Genomic DNA, 23,466 nt, shown 5'->3' on the forward strand with positions numbered 1-23,466 from the left:
CTTATCGATCCTTCGGAAGGCTCAGGCTCTCATAGTAGTTCCATCTACGACAGGGAGGACGGTGTCTTCTCTACTGGGGTCGATGGCCTCTTGCATCTTCCTCACGCCACACGCACGCCTCCACATGAGGCCGCTGCAGGAATATCTGGAGGATCAGTGGGATCAGAGGGGGGGAGCAGGACGACCGGATCCCGCTGTCCCTTCATGCTCAACAGTCTCTGAGATGGTGGTGCTCAGCAGAGAATCTCCTCAAAGGGGTTCCATTCCACAAGGACATTCCCATTCGGACTATCGTCACGGATGCTTCTCTCCACGGCTGGGGAGCGCATTCAGACAATCTACAGATCCTGGGAACGTGGTCCCCGGTGAAATCCACGTATCGCATCAATTTCCTGGAACTCAGAGCTGTTCACTTGGTGCTGAAGGCCTTTCATCCGTCCTCCAGACCAGCTCCTTGCTTGTACAGATGGACAATACAACCACAATGTATTACCTCAACAAGCAGGGCGGCTCGAGATCGCGCACACTGTCACAGGAAGCGCAGGCGATCTGGCACTGGCTGCTAGCCAGAGGACTGACGATAATGGCTACTCATCTGCCAGGTGTGCAGAATGCTCAGGCAGACTCACTCAGCAGGCTGGTGCAAGAAACCACGAGTGGGTTCTGAACGACGAAGTGCTGGACAGGTGGGGCACTCCAGACGTAGATCTGTTTGCCACCACCGAAAACAGAAAATGCTGAGACTTCGCCTCCAGGTATTACCAACCGGGGACTCTGGGGAATGCGCTATGGATCAGTTGGTCGAACAGCTTTCTGTACGCTTTTCCACCCATTCCCCTGATTCCGGCGGTGCTCATCAAGCTGTCCCGGTCCAGAGCACGGATGATCCCGGAGTGGCCCCGACAGTGGTGGTTCACGGACCTGCTCCACCGGTCTCTCCAACCTCACCTGCGGCTGGCGTGTCGACTGGACCTTCTCACGAAGTTCGGGGGGCAGATGGTGCACCCCTCCCTCCCTATTGAGTTTGGCGGCATGGCTCCTGAGAGTGCAATATGGACACCTGAAACTGCCTGAGGATTGCATGAATATTCTCACGGAGGCTAAGCGGCCTTCCACTAGGACGTCCTATGCCTACAAGTGGAAGAGGTTCTGCATCTGGTGCACTTCCAAGAACTATGATCTGTCGACCTGCAAGGAAGATGTTATCCTTCCATATCTCTTGCATTTGACTCAGTCTGGCCTTAATTTTCAATCTATTAAGGTTCACCTCGCAGCGTTAACTGCGTACAGGAAATGTCCTTCACAGCCTTCCTTCTTCCAGATCCCTGTGATTAATGATTTTTGGGAAGTATTGAAGAAAGTGTTTCCTCCTGTTCGGAGTCCTTCGACTTCCTGGGAGTTGAATGGGGTGCTGTCCAGATTGATGAAGGAACCTTTTGAACCCATTCATAAGGCTTCACGGCAGCACTTGTCGTGGAAGGCGGCTTTCCTCGTGGCCATTACATCGGCCCGCAGGGTGAGTGAGATTCAGGCATTGTGTTGTCAAGAACCTTATACTGTATTTCATGCTGCTAAGGTTGTAATGCGTACTCACCCTAAGTTCCTTCCTAAAGGTGATTTCTGATTTCCTTGTCAATCGGACTATAACTTTGCCTACGTTTTTCCAAAATCCTTCCACTCCAGCGGAAAGGTCTTTACATTCCCTGGATGTCAGAAGGGTGTTGAAGTTCTACTTGGATAAGACCAAGGATATTCGTAGGTTAGACCAATTGTTTGTCGATTATGGGTCGATCTGGACTGGTCTTGCCACCTCTAAACAGTCCATCTCGAGGTGGATTATGTCCTGTATCCAGTTAGAATATCAGAAAGCTAATAAGACCTTAGGGGGTAAGCCTAGGGCTCATTCTACCAGAGGCAAAGCAGCAACAACGGCTTTGCTACGTAATGTTCTCATTGCAGACATCTGCAGGGCTGACACTTGGAAGTCGGTCCATATCTTTCCTAAGCATTACTGTCTTCATTGAGAAATCTCTTTGCACAGTAGTGGTGTTGTCTTTTTCCTCCACCGCCGGATTGTTTTTTTTGGGATGGGCTTGCCATTCTATTCACTAGATTATGACTATACACAGAGATCCCCTACTACAGAAGGAGTCGTTTCTTACCTGTAACTCCAGTTCTGTAGTAGGGTTATCTCTGTTATAGTCGTAAGTGCCCGCCCTCCTCCCCGGGGGAGAAAATGATAATGTACTGTATGCTACAGGCTTGCTTTATACACCTACAAAAAAGAACTGAAAGTAAAAGGACTTTTGCTTTGCATCCTGGGATACCGAGGGTCTCTGGAGAGTTCCTTAAAGGCACGGTATCCCTTTTCCAGACACATAATGACAGCCTATGGGGGCTTGTCTGTCCAACCCTTCCTCTTTATCATTTCAAGGATTTTGGTGAAGGAAGTTTCCTTTGTTTATTTATTTATTTATTTATTTATTTATGGAATTTTTAATGCGCAGCTACTACCCAAGGGTGTCTAGGCGCAGTATGATGCTTTAGGATACAGTGGTAAGCACAAACCTATTGGTTGAAGAGCCAAGTCTTCAATGCCCTACGAAAACAAATGAGAGTAGGAGCAGTTTTGATATGAGAGGGTAGAGAGTTCCACAGTCTGGGAGTTGCTACCAAGAATCGTCTGTCTCCCCAGGTGGCGGTTCTTGTTCGGGGAACAGATAGTAGACAACTAGTTGCTGATCTTAGGTTCCTTATAGGAGTGTATGGCTGAAATGCCTCTCTTAAAAACTTCGGGCCGGTATGATGTATGGCCTTATAGGCAATACATAATGCCTTAAATTTAATCCTGCTCTCCACTCTTAGCCAATGAAGATGGCGTATAGCTGCCGAGGTGGACTGGCGCCTTGGAATGTTGAGGAGGATTCTGGCTGCCATATTTTGAACGGATTGGAGCTTGTTCAGGATATATTTATGCGTGTTGAAAAAGAGGGCATTTCCGTAATCAAGCTTGGAAAACACCAAGGTGGTAATCAGTGTTTTTCCAGCTGATGCTGGTAAGTACGGTAACAGCTTTTTTATCTTTTTCAACGTGAAAAAGGCAACTGAAACAACCTTATTTACATGATGTTTGAAGGACAGATGTTTATCAAAGATCACTCCAAGATTCCTGACCTTTGCAACTGGAACCGGAGGAGGACCCATCTGAGTAGGCCACCAAATCGGGGATCATTCAGGAGAGATGTTACCAAAGGTCATAACCTCCGTTTTCTCCGCATTCAGTTTTAGGCAATTACTGTGCATCCAAGCTTGTACCTCCAATATCCCCTCTTGAAAATTAGCTGCCACCACTGGGCCGTTCTTATGCACCGCCAACACAAGTTGGGTGTCATCAGCGTAGGTAGTTAGGCGCATCCCATGAGATTTTATGACCCTTGCCAGATCTGCAACATAAATGTTAAAAAGCGCAGGGCTTAACGACGATCCTTGGGGGACCCCGCATGGCAGTTTAGAAGTCGATGAATAATAATTGCCCAGTTTAACTGCCTGTATGCGGTTAGCTAAAAAAGAAGCTATAAGATCTTTGGCCAGATTGTTAATCCCCAGGGCTGTGACGCGGTCGACCAAGATGGTATGGTCGACCGTGTCAAAGGCCACCGAGAGATCCAACAGAATGAGCACTGCTGCTCCTCCCGAATCCAAGATGTTTCTGATTTCATCGGAGGCCTTTATCAGCGCTGTTTCGGTTCCGTGTCCCCTCTGGAAACCGAACTGCGTATCATCCAGGAGTTCATGTTGTTCAATGAACTCTGAGAGCTGCTGGGTCATGATGGCCTCTACGATTTTAGCGGGAAAGGGCAGGCAAGCAATGGGTCTGTAATTGGCCGTAACAGTGGGGTCTAAGGAAGGCTTTTTGAGCAAAGGTTTAACGATGGCCTTCTTCCAGATCTCCGGGTAGACGCCTGTTTTAAAGATGGCATTACAAATGGTGGTGAGCGGCTGAGAGATGGTATTGTAGAGTTGATTCATTATATCAGGAGGGCATGGATCAAGCGGAGAGCCTGATTTAATCTTGGCAGCTAGTGTGCTGACCTGATCTTCTGTCACTGGCTTGAAACCAGAAAAAGAAGGATGGATCACAGCCAAGTGGGAGGATGGATCAGTCCTAGCTTCCGCCGGTAACTGTGGGAAAATGGAATAAATATCCATGACCTTGGTGGTGAAGAAATTGGCCAACGAGTTACAGAATTCCTGAGAATGCTCAGTTGCAGAGCAATATGTGTAAAATGTGATTGTATTTCGCTATCCTTTTCACTTTAAGTTGAAGTATTGGCCAGTGTAGCCTTGTATTATAGGCTGCATTCTTTGTCTTTGATTTTCTCTTAAGTGTCTATGCAGGACTGCAAAGAAGACAGTTTAAGAGATTATTTTTGATTGCTCCGGGGTCCACGCACATGGGCAGGACTATTCACTAGATTATGACTATAACAGAGATACCCCTACTTCAGAACTGGAGTTACTGGTAAGAAACTACTCCTTCTTTGACATCCAAGTTTCTACTTAACTATTCATCTATCCTTGCACTACTTACACATCAGTGCATCCATTGTTTCATTCTCGGATTCAATCACAGGCTCCACACCTACACAATTTAGTTATATAAAAATAACCCAGTTCTGTTGGCCTTCTAAGTGCTCATTTTTAAACTACTGTCAAATCTTTTCTTCATGTAAGACTGGTTGTCTTCGGCTGTGAAATATCAGTACTCCACACTTTCACATACAAATGTCCAGATATTTCCCAAACGATAGTTACCTCTGCTCTAAGCATGTGCTTCAAGATGTATGCATTTCTTGTAGTTTAGAGCTTCTAACAGCCTCATAAAAAGCACCTTATGTAATTTTCACACCCTATTCCTATTCTAGAGATTGGAAAGTCCCAGGATACAGCAGTCTCTGGGTTCAACACATATCACAAACTTCGCAATAGAAGAGTATGCTTCAAAATCTACTTACCTAATGTCCGTAATTTTCTACATTCTCAGGGGAATGTAGGCTCATAAACTGTTGCAGAAGACAGGTCTTTTACTTGCATGCCAATTTGATGACTATTTTGACTACAATTATGATGATTAAAACTTAGTGCCTTCAATTTGCGACTGAAACCTATTAAGCAGCTATATTCTTTGACATGGATAAAACACACTCTCCAAAAAACACTATTTCACCTTTTCTTTTTCAGTGATTGTGATTGCTATTGTTTTCTTCAAATGTCTTTTTCCAGGATGGAAATGGAGTGGTGCGCGGTTATTACCTGTCTGTCTTCCTCGAATTGTCAGCTGGGTTGCCAGAAACTTCAAAGTATGTACATTTATTTCATCATTTTTGTGCTTGGAATCATTCTTCCTTAGAATTTCTCATTATGCACCTTATTTGTTTTTTATCTTGTCTTGACAGAGCTATTTGTCGTGCCTTATATGTATAGACTTTATATTTGGGATAGTCCTTTGCTACTGCAAATCAAGGAATTCTGTGGCAATACACATACTAAATACACAAAGAGTTTTATACTATTTTGTATTTGTATTATAATTGATCATTTACCCACCACTGAAAAACCATTCAAAATAAAAGTTGCCAGCCTTTAATACATGATGTAACCTTGAGTAAGAAGGAATGTGACAATACTCCTAGTTGAACTGCATTACAGACTTCTGTAAAAATGGTGTTGGAGTAACTAGTCCAGTCTATGTGTTTAAAGAATGTATGATCCCTTTTGTTCTTGTGTAGCCCTCTCTCGCTGTAATGTTTTCAGCAGCTCTCATAGACTGTTCTGGGTGTATTGGGAGACTTAATAACACTTCCCTATATTAGTTGCTGGTGAGCTGGCTAGACTGGAAACTTGAATACCGATTTACAAGTCTATACAGGAGTAACTCCGAATGCGATCACTGTGATTCTTCCACTGCAGTGCAACCACTTTCTGGTGTAGTGTCTTCAGGATTGAGAAGCAGAAAGACATATGTGAAACCATATTATATGCAGGCATTTCCCACTAAAACATAAGGTTAAATGTTACCAGCTAGTACATACTTAAAGTGATCATGTCAGTTTATATTAATCTTGGCTTGTAAGAATGAAAAATGGCAAACATTCAGTTTCTGACTGATATCTTTTTTAATTAAATTCTTTAATTTTGGTCCACATTTGTAATATTATTGACACAATCAGTGTACTGCTGACACAAATTAATGATTTTCTTTGTCCAAACTAGGGGCAGGCTAACTAAAACCAGTTTATTCTTGTTATAGCAATTTTACAGGAGCAAGAAATTAAATAAAAGAGGGAGAAAAAGGAAAGGAGGAAAGTTTTGACTGGGAAGGACATAGACAATAGAAGGTTAGAGAGTGAGTTAAGGGGTAATTGGGCAAGGTAGTTAGGCAAAAGTGAGGGAGAGACAAATGGACTAGGAAGAGGAATGAGACATGTGGCAGTAGAAACAAAGAGAGTGAATATAATTGGAGAAGACCAGGCAGGAGAAAGAAAAGGCAAGGCCAGTATCAGGGGAGATGAGTGAAGAAGGAGAAATAGGAAAAGAGACAGAAGATAGAAAGAGGCAAGAGATGAGGTCAGAAGTACGGAAAGGTAAAAGGAGAAAGAGAAGGGCAATGTCAGGAGAGAGACAACATGAGAAGAAAGACACAGTGGCAGAGAAGAGAAAAAAGGTGCAGTTAGAGCGAGGAAGAGATAGAAGATGGGAGAGTGAAGAAGAAAGCTAGAGGATGGATGAAAGGATAAACCTTATATAGAGAAGTGGACTTGCTTGTTCACTACCATTTCAGATGTTGGTCCAAGTGTGGGATATTGATTTGTTTTCTGGTTACTCATGTGGTTTTAATTGATGATATGGAGTATTTCATTGAATAGCAGTACTATTATAAAAGCAAAGGTGATTTCCCTTAAAAGTTATAAGAATTCAAATAATAAGCAGTCTTTAATATGAGATTGCAGATAATACCTTCTTCTTTTTTTATTTCAAAATCATTAATATTGAAGATTTTATACAATACAAATAATAGACATAGTACAGGACAGTGAGGAACAGTCGCTTAATGGGGTAGGAGCATTGAATTATGGCACATCACCATTTATTATCTTTCAAATCTTTCTATTAAAGTTTTAGGAGGGAACAGAACTCATAAACGGCGTAAAACACTGGAGTAGCATTGTGCGATTATAGAGCTTCATACCATAGCTGTAATACGAGCAGTGTGTAGGTTGATATACATCATAAGGTACATTTGAGTTGGAATGAGGCTTTATACAATAGCTGTAACATAGACAGTGCATAGATATCATACATATTAAGGCAGATTTGAATGAAGAGCTCAACATTACACCAGTGGTACCATCGTATTTGTTGCAGCAGATGATATTGTTTCTTTGGTGATGACTAAACAACATAACTTGGGGAAGTAAGAAAGAACGGGAGAGATATCAAAGTGGGGGAGGAGAGGAAGGAGTGAGTACAGGGCGGAGTCGAGTAGGCCATGTATAGCTTCTCCGGTGGGGTGGGGGTGGGGGTGGGGGGGAAGGGGCCTCCTGTCTGGTGCGTGAAGTGGAGAGTCCGACTAAGGAGTCCCTCACGTGTATGGCAAAAGAGTGTCCTCAAAAAGCTGGAGGGGGAGCGTAGCCAATGTTTCCTAGTTAGGAGAAGTGATGAATAAGCTGTTGCCAGGTGTAGGTGAATATGGTGTCCGTGTGGGTAAGGGGGGCAGTCAATAGCTCCAATGCCATAATGTGCCAAAGGCCCAGGAACTATGCTGAGATAGGGGGGGGAGGGTTTCTTCCATTGAAGGGCAATGGTTTGTCTTGCTGCCCTCAGCATCTGTGCAATGAGGCGCAGTCAGAATGAGTCATGGCAGCGAGCAGAGATGGTCTGGTGCCCAGTAGGGTCACCATGGGACAACTTGGTATGGGGAAGCCCACAGTATCCTTAATGACTTAGGACCTCCCTCCAGAACATTATTAGGTTTGGACAGGTCCACCAAATATGGATGAAGTCACCCACCGCTGTCTGCCATCTCCAGAAGAGAGGGGAAAGGGCTGGGAGCCTTTTCTGCAGCCGCGCAGGCGTATAGTACCAGCGCGTCATTAATTTGTATGCTGATTTGCTTTGGGGAATCCTCCTGTAGATTTTGGGAATGTCACACCATAATTGCTCCCAGCTTTCTGGTGTCACCTCCTCTCCTATGTCTGTCTTCCACTACTTCTGATATGTGTGAGACTGAATAGGATAGGAGTGTTGTACCTTGTAAGTGCGGGAGATTAAGCCGTGGGTGCCCGCAAAGGCTCGGACCAGGGCTCTGAAAGGGTTAATCAGTCTAGTTGCTCCCTGAGTATAGTTGGGGGTGAGCAGCCAGAGGCGAGGTTGATAATATTGTAGCCTAGAGGATTCTGTGATGTCGAAATATTTCTTGCATTACTCAAACGTTTTGAAGGTGTCCCCCTCAAAGAGATCCTGAATTAAGCGAAATTCGCCCTCACTCCAGGAAATGAATGTGTGTGGTTGTAAAGCTGGTGGATACATTGGATTGCGGCTTCTGGGAACCGCAATTTAGTCCCTGATGTTGAGTAATGTTTTCGTGGGGGTGGCTATATATGCATTACGAGGCCGCCCCGATCTAGGGAGCCAGGCCAGATCCCAGAAGGGCCTGTAGGTGACTGTGTGGCCTATATGGAACCAGTGATTTTCGCTTTCGCGAACAACCCATTCTGATATACAGCGAAGATGAGATGCCCAGTAGGATTGTAGGAGGTTAGGTCAAGCAAGACCCCCATGGTCTAGGGTCAAAGTGATCAGTTTATTTGAGAAGCGCGGGCGACCTTTGCCCCATATTAAGGCGTTTAGATCTCTTAGGAGGCCCTAAATGTCTACCTGAGGAATTGGAGTGGCTAGGGTTTGGTACAGGATAAGAGATTGGAAGTTTTTTCCAGCTGTGTATGTTTTCCCAGACGTCTCATCTGCAGGTCAGCCAGTTAGCCCAAGTCCATGAGGACAGTGACAGGGTCAGATTAAGGCCCAAGTGCTGGATTAAATGTTCAGCCCAGTGCAAAGGAACAAGGTATTGAAGCTGATGTACCTTTGGGGTTGGGAGGGTTAAATTCAGGGTGTGGGATTTGACCATGTTAATTTTGAAGCCCATGGCTTTTTCAAAAGAGCAGAGGAGAGAGGCTAGCGCCTGTAAAGAAGAGACTGGGAGGTTAATGAGAGTAAGAGGTTGCAGCAAATAAGGACTCCTTGCGTTTGTGGCCTAAAAAAAAAGAGATGTTGGTTATATCTGTTGATTGGCATTTTGCAATACATAGGGGTTCTGCCGCCAAGGCAAAGAGGGGAGGTGAAGCGAGCATCCCTGCCTGGGTCCCTGTTTACTGAGACGGGGTGTGTCAGTTGGTTGTTGATACGGATCAGCGTTGTAGGGAAGACATAGGGTGCCATTATTTGGAGATCTTAACCGGACCTAGGGGTAAGAAGTGCCAATAAACGCGGTCAAAGGCTTTCTCTGCGTCCAGGGACACCAGACAGGCCGGACTATCTTGGCGTTGAACCTTCTCAATGAGATGGGCAATGTGACTAATATTGTCTGCTCCCTGGCGACGTCGTATGAACCCAACTTGATCCGGATCCATCAATCCAGGGAGTTAGGTTTAAAGGCAGTTCACCAGTATCTTAGTGTAGCTCTTGGTGTCAGTATTTAGTAGGGCAAAATGTCGGTTTGATGTGCAGAGCAAGGGGTACTTCCTGGGCTTGGGGATGAGAACAACCTCTGCCTCTGTCATTGTAGGGTATTTCAGAGAAGGTGTTGAAAAAATGAAGGAGGTGGTCCTGGAGCTGGGAGAGGAAAGTGCGAAAGGGAGGCCATCCGGTCCAGGGGTTTTACCAGTCTGGAACTGTTTTAGTGCCCAATGTAGGTCATCCAGGGTGATTGGTTCGCCTAAGAGTTTTGTGTGTTGGAAGCTAATGGGTTCCCACGGAAGGAGGTGATTTTCTTTGGCTCTTGGGGAGTTTCAGCATGGAGATCCTTGTAGAAAGCACAAAAAGCCTGCCCTTTGTCTCGTTCAGACATGGCCCAGGAGTTGTCCGCTTGTTCGATTTTGGAGATATGGGCTTTAGTTGCTTGTACATGGAGACGGTGTGCCCAGCATGATCCCACCTTGCCTCCCCAGTGATGAATTTCTGTTCGACTGTCCTGAGTGACCATTCTGCTTTATTAGTTAGGTGAAGCTTTAGCTATCCCTGAAGGATAGCAAGCTATTTGTTGTCCTGAGGGCGTCAAATGATCTATGCGTTCTAGGGCCTTGATGTCTTTGGCTAAGTTTGTTTCGACCTGGCGGGCTTCACGAGATCGGGCAATGCCAATAGAAGAGATGACCCCCCGAATAGTCACTTGGGTGTGGACGGGTCTGGGAGGGTATTTGTAATAAAAAAAATTACAATCTCTTGGCGAATCTCAGCGAGATCCACTGGATCTCGTGGGATTTTAGGCGGGAGCTGCCAGAGGATGGGGATTTAGTTCCTTCTACCAGGGGTGCGAAAGGTTACAGCTTTATTGTCATGATCCGATATGGAAATGTCAGATATAGCGGCTGTTTTCAGGAACCGTATCGGAGAGAGGGGAAGGAAGCAATAATCTATTTTGTAAGTACGAGCGGTGGACGTGGGGGAAAAAAAGGAGTAGTCTCGGGTGTCTGGGAATAGATATCTCAAGGCATCTATAAGGCAAAGATCTGTGAGGTCCCTCTTGACGGCAGATGTCATAGCCCCTGTACCCTGGTAGGAGGAGGCGCTGCGATCCATATCTGGGTCCCAAGCCATGTGAAAATCACCCCCAAGCATCACTGATCCCTACGGGGATTGCAACTGCTCCCTCAATAGAGACCTCAGGAAGGCATCCTGCGCCTGGTTGGGTGCATAGACATTGAAAAGGATTAGGGGTTGGGCGCCTAGATGCGCTTGAACCTTTAAGTAGCGACCTTCAACATCCCGTACCACCCAGGGGGACACAGTTCCCAGTCTGGATTTACTTAACATCCCAACCCCCGCTGATTTAGAAGAGTAGGAGGACCCCCAATTTTGACATGGGTATTTGGGGTGGGCCATGAGGTGTGTGTCGATTGATAGCAAGTGTGTTTCTTGGAGGAATGTGATGTCCGGGTCGTCTATAAGCAAGTATTGCCAAACCTGTCATCTCTTGTTCAGAGAGTTAAGCCCTTTGACGTTAAGGGACAGGAACTTAACAAGTGGGGTTGTGTTCGTACTGGTAAGAAGGGTGGCTGGAGGCAGTGTTAGGACCAGAGTTGAGGAATTTGCACTGCATTGAAAAAGGGAAGTTGAGGGTGTTAAGAGCAGCATTGCAAGGGAGGGGCATGTGTGCCTGTCTAAACAGCCTGCCCCCAATGAGAAAAATGGAGCAAGTGGACCTTTAACGAGCTCACCGCTTTCCAAGTGTGGGGGTGAGGGAAGGAAAATTGTGTTTTTAACAGATAACGCCCAGCAGGGCCTATAGGGTCTAATGTCATCCTAGAATAGCTCATAAGTCGAAACAGGAGCTATTCTAAAAAAAAGTCACTCTTCTAAAAGACACTTGGGTTGTGGGGGGTGCTGTAGGTAGAGGTGATAGTAGGCCTGTCTCTGTAGCCCCCAGCAAAGCTCTAAAGGAATGGTGAAGGGCACCAGCTATAGATCCGCCTGCATCTAGGAAAGGAGGCATATCAGTAAGTTATTGTTTACAGAGTGGGGAACAAAGCGAACACAAGGAGATGATTAACAGAGTGCTGAAACATTTCAGACACTTGCGCCCAGTCACAAATCTGTATTGAATCCATCATGATTCTTTAGCTCACTTCACCACCCCAATTCAGACACAGCTATATGCAAATCAGTCTTGGCCCTGTGCCTCATGGGAACAGTCCAGCTCGAACTGCGAAGCCATGTCTTCCCTGGACCGGAAACAAGCATCCTGGGACCGGCTTCTGATTAACGCCCCTCATCAGCCAGGCTACCTTGAATCCAGTGGCAAAGTGGGGACAAAATTGGCAAAGTCTTAGCATATAAAGTAGCAGAAGATAGAGCAGATACCTTAATTTCTAAAATCCGAGGACAAGGGAACAAAATATATAATCAGCCACAAGATATACTTAATCAATTCGCTGAGTATTACAGAAACCTATATACCCCAGAAAATCCTTCCGATATAGAATCAATCGAGGAATATGTAGAAGAACATCCAGTGAGTACAGGGAACCCATTAGGCCTGGATGTACTCTCTAATGCCATATCACTGAATGAACTACAACAGGCTATTAACTCGTTACCAACAGGGAAAGCGGCAGGAGAGGACACAATACCTCTGGAACTCTATAAAACTTGCGGCCAAGAATTAGAACAGCTATTATTGGAAGTAATGCAATCGATTGGACCAAACGGAACGGCTCCTAAATCCTGGAACAGGACGAAAATAGTTTTTTTCCTAAAAAAAGGGAAAAATAAGGAAGAGAGAGGGTCATACCGACCCATCTCTCTGATCAACACTGATGCGAAAATATTCGCTAAGATCATGGCTAATAGACTAGCCCCTTTTATGCCCAAAATCGTCAATCAACAACAACATGGCTTTATTTTAGGGCGAGATACAACCGCGCATGTAAACATGGCAATCACAGCGTTCGATATCGCGGAGGTTAAGTCCATTCCACTCGGCATGATATTATTAGACGCCGAAAAGGCTTTCGACCGAGTGGGGTGGACTTATCTCTGGCGAGCACTATCTAAAATGGGTCTTGGGGGAAACTTTCTGAAGGGTATAAAAGCACTTTATGACAAACCCACCGCTTGCATTAGCTACGGGGGCCTGACCTCATCAGAGTTCCCTATAATGCGCGGGACCCGGCAAGGTTGTCCTCTCTCACCTCTTTTATTTGCCCTTTCACTCGAACCTTTTTTACTTGCACTCCACCTTCAAAATTTGATTATCCCATTTAATTTCAACTCACAGGAGCTGAAAATGACAGCCTACGCTGATGACATTGCCGTATATACCATGGACATTGCGAAAGCACTAAAAGGAATATACCTCGAGGCCGAGAAATTTGGGAAGGTGTCAGGTTACAAGCTTAATGTTCAGAAGACGCAAGTCATATCGAATTACTCCCCATCTGTCCCTATACCTGGGATCTGCAAAGAGGCCACATATCTTGGGGTTAAACTAACAGCCAGACTACAAAACATTAACAATATAAACTATAACGACTTGATCAAAAAAACTACTCTTGTTTTGAAAAAATGGAACAAACTGCCCTTAAATATGATTAGTAGAATTAATCTTATCAAAATGAAAGTTCTGCCAAAATTTTTATACCTATTCCGTTCCATTCCGCTGTCACTTAACAATACATTCTTTCAGCATCTAGACGGGCTTCTGAGCAGTTTTATATGGGGCTACAAAAGGGCCAGAAGGTCATTAAAAACAATGAAAAATAATCTAAACAAAGGAGGGCTGAATGTCCCAGACTTTAAACTATATTTTTGGTCCTCATTTTTCACTCGTATACGCTCAGTACTACACGGAGATAGAACTCCCCTTTTTTTTCATTCTTTTATGCTGAAACAAGACTCCTCATTCTTTCTGTTCAGAATCAATGACCCGAATTACTACAAAAGGGTAAAGTTCAAGACCGCCAGAGACATTGTCAGGATTTGGAATAATATATTAAAACATTGCAAAACAAATTTTTATCACTCAAAACTCCCGTTGTGGGGCAACCCAGGTCTCCCGGCTATCTTTACAGATCCTATCACTAATAGCTGGGCTTCTTTTGGGATTAAGACACTGGAGGATCTGTACGGCTCGCAGGGGTTGCTAGAATTCAATACACTTAAGCAGCTATACGATTTACCGGAATCTTCAAGGTTCAAATATATGCAAATCCATGACTATCTGATCAACTATAAAAAGATACAAAATATTTCTGATTGCGATATCTGGACCTGCCTCTACTCAAATAAGAATAAATCAGCTATCAGCGAATCTTATAAAATACTCAGCCTCTTTAGAACCAACGACAGCGACAAACTGGCGGCGAAATGGAGTACCCAGCTAAACCTAAATATTACTCCTAACCAGATAGAGCACTCTCTTACTAATATAAACAATCTTGTACGATCATCCAGCCTTCGGCTACAACAATACAGAACGACATGCATGTTATATTACACACCAGAAAGAATTACCAAATGGTCATCAGACCCCTCCTTCAGTAGCCGTACCAAATGCCCCAAATGTTCGCTGGAAGCAGCTAATTTAGCTCATATCTTGTACTCTTGCCCCAAACTAAAGAACTTTTGGGGCGACATATCGAGGGTACTGAGACTAAAAAATATTTCATATTCCACCACTACGGCTGCTTCGGTCCTACTAGACCTCAACACCTTTTTATCCCCACAATCATCTTTAATCACTATACTTTTTTCATGTGCAAAATTAACTCTGGCTAGGGCCTGGATTGACCCAGAACCACCGACGGTCTGGAAATGGTGGACCTTAGTAACAGAAATACACGCTATGGAGCTAGCCTTAGCAAATCTTAGGGGAATACGCTCACTGACTAAGTTTAACAGAATTTGGGGCACCCTGCTAGATTGAGAATTCTATATTGTTATAACTCTATTAATTTGTATGACTCTTAAGCCTTTTGTTTATATTCTACAAATGGATGAACTCGTATATGAATTCTTGTTGCCTTCTGTTTTATTTTGTCATCTTGCATATCAATAAAAATATTTAAAAAAAAAAAAATAAAAAAAAAAAAAGAATCCAGTGGCAAAGTGAGCAAGGGGCCCACGTCTGGGCATACCCTGCCAACTTAGGGCGAACAAAGCAAACACAAGGAGATGATGGACGGAGCGCTGAAACTTTTCAGACACTCACCCCCAGTCACAGATGTGGGTTGAATTCATCATCATCAGAAGAAATGCCTTTATATCTAATCTGACAAAGAAATTGCCCAAGAGTTAGATTGGGGGCATGCTAATCAAAAAGTTAAGGGGATGTGATCATTATTTTTATGGTTTCTTTATGACCCCACCAGGTGATGAATCTGGTGGACAATTTATCTAGAGTCTTTAAATTTGTTTAGGGTAGTGTAGGAAGGTAGGATCATTCGTGCATGGTTACTTGCATTTTTTGCCTGGTTTATGTGTGTGTTTGACTTAGTCTGCTGGGTTCCTGCTAATCAGGACCCCAGCATCTGTGCTTTATCCCCTGAATTGGATTTGGTAAGTACTTTGGTACCTCCACAATTGGCTACTGGTGTACCCTTATTAATTCCTAGTATATGGTACTGAGGCACCCAGGGCATAGGTACACAAGGGGTCTTATAGGCTGCTGCGTGTATTGTGCCACCCCTGAGAGTCCACTTAAACTTTGACTACAAGCCTGCCAGTGCAGCAGCCTGCTTGCAGTTCTCACAGCAGATATAAGTTTCCTTATATGTGAGGTGTTGGAAAGTCATCCAGTGCCCTGGCCACCCCCAACTTTTTGCTAGCTTGTACTGGTGGTAACTGACTTTGACTGACCCTGGGCTCTGCCTAACCAGTCCCAGTGTTATGCTGAAAGAGACACACTTAGAATACAGTGAAAACACCTACATAGTCTAGGGTACACTATGGGTTTACATAATGGGGCAGGGGGGAGTGAAACTACCTCTCAGTGTCTAGTATATAATAGGACATGGCAGTTTGGAGGTCAGCAGCCATTTTTGCACTTGCATGGGGGTACTGCTGAGCCGGAGGTCAGTTTAAAAGTAGCCCTGTGTTGCAGGACTGCTTTTAAAACGTAAATTGTGCCCAAACTCGACTTTGGTGCCTGGGGTACTTTAAAATGGATATCCTACCATGTTTGGGCATATTAAGTACCCCTAGGGTCTCCCCTAGATGTCTCAGGGGTGGGGGATCGGGTATTTATAAGGAGGACCTTTATAAAATTGGGTTTATATGCCCTGGGTTAAGTGAAATTCCACATTTTACTCCCCGCATTGTGATAAAGTGCTGCCCAAAATCGACTTTGATGCTAAGAGCACTGTAGAGGGAGGATCTGCAATATCTGTACATAAAGTCTCCCCTAGATGTTCCAGGGGTGGGGGTCCTGTAGATATAGGCAGAGTACTTATAAATGTATTTATAAGCCCTGGTGCTGGAGAAATGGCCCAAGTCATTTTTCCCATTGCAAATCCCATGCCCCATAGGTTAACATGGAAAAAAGAAAGATTCCTACTCCATTCTTATTTTTACTAAAACCTATTTCAAATGGTCAAACCTCAACTTCTTTAGTTTGACAAAGTATTTTTATTTATACCATCCAATTTTGTATTTTCTTTTAAAGACTGTTTTTTCAAAGTTCATAAGTGCAAAAAAAGAGACCACTGTACATTGATCTATTTACAATACTATACAATTTCATTAGATATACATATAACAAAGAACTAAATCAACAATGAATTATCAATATCATTCATCCCAAACAAAAACAATTTCTAAACAAGACAAAACATTATATACACTTGAATTCCATAAATGAATAGACAAAGTAAGCCAACAAGGAGTTCAATTAATGAAACCAATACATCTAAAGGTCAGATGTAATACTGTAAATAACCATTTACTCCTTCAAATTTGCCGATGCGTTTCGAGACCAGGAAACCAGTTCCTGGAATCTCACCAGGGCTTTGTCATTATCTACATGGCATGTAAAGAAAACAATAAAGTTTTATTTACAAAAGTCAGAACGCCTCTCAATTTCAGTTGCACTGATACACTTTAAGTTGTATCTGCCAATATGTGATTAGACCTACCAGGTTATTTCAAGGAGCGGGGGCTGTAAAGAAGCTTCCTTTATTTGGAAAAATAGTGTCTGACTATGAATTCACTCCGTAAACTTCAATATGTCCTCTAGATCGTGTGCTCCCTCCTCCAAATTGTATTCCACACTCCAATCTATCCCAAAAAAATATATATACCGGTCATTAGTCATTCAATAGCTCAAGGTCGACAAACGCCAGACCCCTGTCTCTGCGACATACCTTATGTGCAATGTTGCAAACGATCCAATAATTTCCCTCTTTTTTCATAGATAGGTACAAAGATTATCTACTTCCCACGGCGTTCAACATCGCCAAGCTGTATCAACAAAAGTCGTAAGGAGACATTTGTAACTATTTTTGTCTGAAAGCGGCTCAAGTTATTGCACCTCTATTTCTAAAAAATTTATAAAAAAATGCATCGGCATACCTGAGTCTCTTTATCTGTCTTTTCACATATACATTTGAAGTTTTCCAATCCTGTTTTTTTTAAAAAACAGAACAAAATCTTTTTAGAAATGTTAACTCCGCCCCGTCATGGCTAAAGATACAATTTTAACGAAAGGAGAGCCAAAGGCTTACCTCTTTCTCTAACAACCGCCACCCCCTAACTCCCGGTTAATCCAAGATGGCGGCCGCTCGAGTTTTTCGCTATTTCTAGCGAATTACCGCTCCAAGGGATTATGGGATATGGCGTTTTTTTTCGATAAATCTAACTTCTACTAAAGGAGCAAAAAAACGACTGATAGGTCATCTTTTCTAAAAGCTCTTCAAAGATGCGTTCATTGCTGAGGGCAACAAAATGCAATATTGGGGAAGGGGGGGCTGTTTACGATATTTGTATGGAAGGGCAAATCATGCAAAAATCTGATGACATTCTAGGGCATATAATTTCTGTTTAATACAGAATTGGAGTGGGGGAAGAGGAGCATTTTTTCAAGGAAAAACAGTGAGTTTAATAATGTACATACGGAGCAACTAAGGCACCAAGCAACTCGTTGAGAAAACAGATACATTATTGGGGCTGTCTTGCACGTCAAAGGGCCCACCGAGACACTGTGCTAATGTAGGTGTAGAATGAAGCGAGTGCCATTCTCGAGTAGTCTTATAGTCTTGCTACCTCAGACAAGCTATTAAGCCCTGTCTGTGTACTGTTGAATTTAAGAACTAGATGAGCCTCTTTCTGTAATAGCACTGGATAATTCATCCGAGGGACATTTTGTGTTATTCATCACAAACAAAATGGTTTAAAATCTTTTTCATCATGTCCCTTCTCAAAAAAGTGCTCGACCATTGGTGCTGTCATCACTTTATTTTTAATGCGCGATCTGTGTTGGCTGATTCTCAAGTTGACCTGTTGGCTTGTTTTGCCAATATATATCATCTTACATGGGCAAACTACCACGTAGGCCACATTTTTAGTCTTACAATTTGAAAAGTCCAGATGCTTCCATTTAGTACCCAAGTGGCAGAATTCCTTCCCTTCGATGGTACTGGGACAGGCCACACAGTTACCACATTTGTGGTGGCCCTCTATGGGTTTCATATTCCATTGTGATAACAGATCACTTTTCGTCTTTGGTAGTGCTACATCAGCTCTGATGATCTGCTGACCTATGCTCTGGTTCTTTTTATAGACAAAGATCGGTCGTGGAAAGGGGCATTCCAATTCCTCTAAAAGATGCCCATTTTTTAGTACTGCCTGCCTCATTTTGTGTTTATCTGGGCCATAGGTAGTTACACACACTAATCTCTCTAGTTCTGGTTTCTTTTTAACTTGGAGTAGGCATTCACAAGGTGTAAAACGTGCTCTTTTAAAAGAATGTTTTAACAGTTTTTTGGGGTACCCTCTCTGTTTCATTTCATTACAGAAATTGTGAGTATGTTCCTCATAATCCGTCACATCAGAGCAATTTCTTCTTATACGTAAAAGCTGTCCGTATGGAAGATTTGCTTTTAGATTCCTAGGATGGGCACTTCTATGGTGCAAAATGGTGTTCTTATCAGTGGCTTTTTTTGTATAAAGATGTTTTTAAATGGCCCTGAACACATGTCAATTCTACATCTAGAAATGTCATTTTGCTGTTGCTATGTTCCATGGAGAATTTTATGTCTCAATGTCTGGAATTGAGCCATCCGTAGAAGGCCACTAGATCAGCCTGTCTCCCCTGCCACAGGAGCCAGACATCATCTATATAGCGATACCACTGAAAGATGTGATTTTTAAAGGAATTGTTATTTTCCACAAATTTTTCTTCATACTATGCCAGGAAGAGGACTGCCATCTCTGGGGCATAAGGGCATCCCATGGCAGTCCCCTTCACTTTCATGAAGAATTCACCATTGAAAGAAATTCTTTCTCAATGCAATCTCAGCCAGATTTAGAATAAATGAAGTTGGCACTTTATGGGGTCTCTCTCTTTTTTCCAGGTATAATTCCATAACCTCTAGGGCCTCCTCCTGCGGGATCTGGGTATAGAGGGATGTTACATCCATGGTGACCATTATTTGTGACTGGGAGTCAAATTCAGTACCCTCTACCTTCAACAGAAAATCTGTTGTATCTCTTAGGTATGATTTTACTTCATTCAAAAAAGGCTTTAAGAAGAAGTCTACATATTTCGAGATAGGCTCGAGGCAGGAGTCGCATCCCGATACTATCGGGCGGCCTGGTGGTTCATTCAAGCTCTTATGAATTTTGGGCAGGAGATATAGCACACGGGTCCTTGGGAATTTTTTCAGTAAATAATCATATTCTTTTTCCCCAAGAAATCCTCCATCTCGGCCCATTTGTAGGATTTCTACAATTGTTCTTTGTATTTGTTTGAGCGGGTCATCTGGTAGTTGTCGATACCAGGTCTTGTTATTCACTTGTTTAGCTCCTTCAGCCAAGTACATATCGCGGGGCCAAATTACTAACGCCCCGCCTTTGTCGGCTTGTTTGATCTCTATAGATCTATCTTCTTTAAGAGACGTTATCGCTGCTCGTTGTTTTTGGCCAATATTTTCTCAAATTTGTTAATTGCAGACAACAGTACCTGTTCGAAAGCATAAATTTGTTTTGGAATATTTTGACTAGGGACAAATTTATTTGTTTCTAAGACCCGTTGGTTCTATAGTCATCATTGTAGGTTTATTTGCAAAAAAAAGCCTTCAACCTCACCTTCCGACAAAATTCTACGGCTTCCAATTTCAACCTTGTGAAATCAGTATGTTTACAAGGCACAAATTTAAGCCCCAAATTTAGTGCAGACTCCTCATCCACAGATATTATTTTTGAAGATAAATTCACTACACTATTGGTGCCGCCTACGATTTGTAGAAGCGGTTCCTCGTCCTCATCTCCCATGGTGTTTTGTATCGGGCTTTTGGCTGTCCCTGATATAAAAAAGACGTCTGTTTTTTCTTTCTTATTATCTGATCCTGATGAATCAGATGACGAGGTTTCAGAAAAAGTTGTGAACCTATTCTTTGAACGACCTTGGTAATTGGATAGAGATCTACGTGAATCAGGCTGAGTGTAAAAATCTTCCTTAAGAAAGGGATACACCTGTTCGATCTTAAATATCTTTAAATTTCTTTCGTATTTCGTACTTTTGTCGTTAATTGTGTTGTCTTTAAAGTCCTGGATCTCTTTATCTATTTTCTCGAGGAGTGCTTTAGCGTCAGTAACTACCTGGCTGTTTTTTATTGCTTGTGTCAGCTCCTCTATTTCCTCTTCTTCTTTACGACATAGGTTAACATGGCAAGACGTTATTAACTAGTAACTCTTGATAGGAAAAGACTAAAAATACCATTCAAAGACTTCTCAGAATGGTATTAATAAACTTAACAATATGATATTGCTGAATTTCTCCTAAAATGTACAGACAAGAAGTTATAAGACTTTCTTTTTTATAAGCCCAGATTCAGCCTTCCAGTGGTCTGTCCTGATTGGTCACAGTTAAGTTAATTGGCCAGGATTCTTTGAACCCCTTGGGTTGACCAGCTCTGCTGGGAGGACAGTGTTCTGTTACACAGGAATGCCAGAGCAGGTGGAGGAGTCGTAAACAAAGGGCTTTAAGGGAAGGATAAGACACCAGTGTCATTTACCACTCTACTCCTTTGAACCCAGCCAGATGCTAGGCTTAAGGAAGGAATGAGCAGATGCAAGAAACTATGGAAATTAGCCATCCTAGGGGTGTGTTTAGCCAGCTCTTCTCTCCCTGCTGGAAAATCAGCCATTATAAATTTGGAAGAATAGGTGCACTCTGGGACAAAATAGTGCCACACTCTGCAGGAAGTGGTCAGACCTTGTTTCGGTACCCTAAACCCCATTGTACAGGAGTGATCTCCTGCTTGACCCAGAGAACTTGGAATAAGTATCTGAGAGGGACAGAGCATCTCAGATATGCTGCTTGAAACTTAAGAAAGCAAGACGGGCCATGCTATAGACGTTTGATGTGCATTTCCTAAGGCCTACACTCTGAAGACTGCACATTCTGCACCCTCTAGAAATACAGCACTATGGACTGCCTTGCTGGAAAAGGACTAAAGAGTGGACTCGCTACAAGCTACAGGTTGACAGAGCTCAACCTAGTGGATTTCTAAGGGTTTTGTCCAAGTGGATTGTGGAAATTGAAGTCCTCAACTTTCAAGGACCATCGTGGAGATTCTAGACCTTTGGGGAACTTCAGGAAGAAGTTTCAGAAGTTTGGAGAACTATAGAAAAAAGCTCCATAAGTTGACCTACTCAAACTGGCCAGCCAAGCTGCCTGCCTTCAACCGCAGGTCGGCTTGTTGACTATGTTTTTCCTGCTGAAAAGCTCCATAGGTTCTACTTCCAGAGTTTGACGGGGAGTAGTCAAAATCCGAGGCCGGTGAACCCTCACCGAATCCGGGCTGGTGAAGAGCATCGAGGTACCCCGCGAGAAAAAGCTCAGTAAAAGTTTCTAAGTCCGAACGAAGAAAAGGTGACCCAAGCAACCATGAAAGCCAAGCCACCTTCCCTCAACGACGTGTCTGCCCTGATCCTTAGTTTTTCCCACTTGAATGCTCTGGAGGTCGTACTTCCATAGGTTTAACTGGGAACTCGTCACAAGGCAGTCCGGTGAACCCTCACTGAATCCAGACTGGCTGAGAGCTTCAAGAGACCCCAGGAAGAAAAGCTTCAGAAAAGTTTCTAAGTCGGAAAGTAAAAACTTTGACCGAGACCTACCGCAAGGGGTAGCTGCCCAGGGCTCCATCGCGGTCTGAAACTTTGAATTTGACCTGGTCTATCTCGACCAGAAGTCCCAATACAGCGCTATGGATTTCTATGTGCTAGATGATGCTAAATCCTTGAAAATTATGTGCCAAACGGGACAAGGTAAGTGTACTACTAAAAACACAAATATTTTCCTTTTGGTACTATAACTTTACTAAAGCATCAAGCTATTAGTTATTAAAGCTCGGGGATGCACTAAACAAAAAATACACAATGAAAGCCTAACCCCTGAGAGTTATTCAAAATTTTCCAGGAATCACACCAGTTTTACTATTACAGTTCACATTCCACTTTCTTAATATATGGTTTTGTCTCCCCCTGGAGACCAGTGTATAATTGTGCTACTTACCTGATTATTGCAAAGTATTTGTGTGTATTGTGTTGATATCTCCGGGTAGGAGATATACCAATATGTTAGTGTGTGTAATAGATAAGACCTATTTTTTATAAACACTGTGTGGTTTCTTTTCATCTAATCTACACTACTGATTAAAGTTGGTAAAACAACCTTCTTTACACACCTTCAAGATAAGTTTGAAGGCTGCTCTCCACAGCTACGACTTTGAGAGCTTTCTTTGGTTATCAAAGACCACTAAAATGACCATAAGGGTTGTCTGGATTAGTGCAAGGTGCATTACTTAAATAAGTATGCCCGGTATAAGCCAGCCTCCTACATTGGTTGGCACGTTTTTACCACTTAATGTAAGTAAAGGTTACATGAAAAACAATCACCAGCTAGGCACATATAAAATACTTTTTTTTCCAAATAAGTCCTAGTTAACTTTTTGGAATGGTCGTCAACTGTCCTTTCTCCAATCTTTGGAAGTTTAGTACACTAGGTTAGGTAGGTTCACCACACCACACTGCACTGCACCTAGTAACCATGCCTAGGGTGGGTGAGTCCATTGAGGCTCAAGCCTCTAGATACAGTGGTCCTAAGTTCCTGAGCTAAGACAGGTAGCAACCCTAACAAAGAGCAGCTATTGGAGATGATGCTACAGGATGACCTTCGTAATCCTGATTGGCCAGAATGGAAGGATAATTTTGATATGGGTGGTGTTGCTCCAGAAGAAGAGTCGAGAAGGGCTGTCTCAAACCAGTGACCTCAATTCTGACCATGAACAGGAGGAGTCTGGAGACCCCCTTACTGGTGAACTCAAGCCCCCCAGGGAATAGTACAGAGGAAGGCCCTAAAGGTAGGTCCTCCTTCCTCGTGGGAGGGTTAAAAAATTCTTGGGGTGGTCCAGGTCCTTCTCAGTTAATTCAACCTCCTCTAACACTTCCATAGGGGCCTACATCTCTAGCAAG

The 23,466-nt window shown here is 43.3% G+C and overlaps 1 protein-coding gene across 6 annotated transcripts in view; it reads left to right on the forward strand.

Annotated features, from left to right (window-relative positions):
- The window catches only part of TRIM37 (tripartite motif containing 37), a 1,151,903-nt gene that overhangs the window by 468,946 nt on the left and 659,491 nt on the right, over positions 1 to 23,466 (forward strand). For all 6 annotated transcript variants that reach the window (XM_086954978.1, XM_086954980.1, XM_086954981.1 and 3 more), the window contains exon 12: positions 5,284 to 5,360. In XM_086954978.1, the coding sequence (XP_086811104.1) occupies positions 5,284 to 5,360 (77 nt within the window). The remainder of the gene's footprint in view (positions 1 to 5,283; positions 5,361 to 23,466) is intronic.

The sequence above is a fragment of the Lissotriton vulgaris genome, chromosome 2_1, assembly GCF_964263255.1.
Source record: "Lissotriton vulgaris chromosome 2_1, aLisVul1.2, whole genome shotgun sequence".
In the NCBI taxonomy this organism is placed as follows: Eukaryota; Metazoa; Chordata; class Amphibia; order Caudata; family Salamandridae; genus Lissotriton; species Lissotriton vulgaris.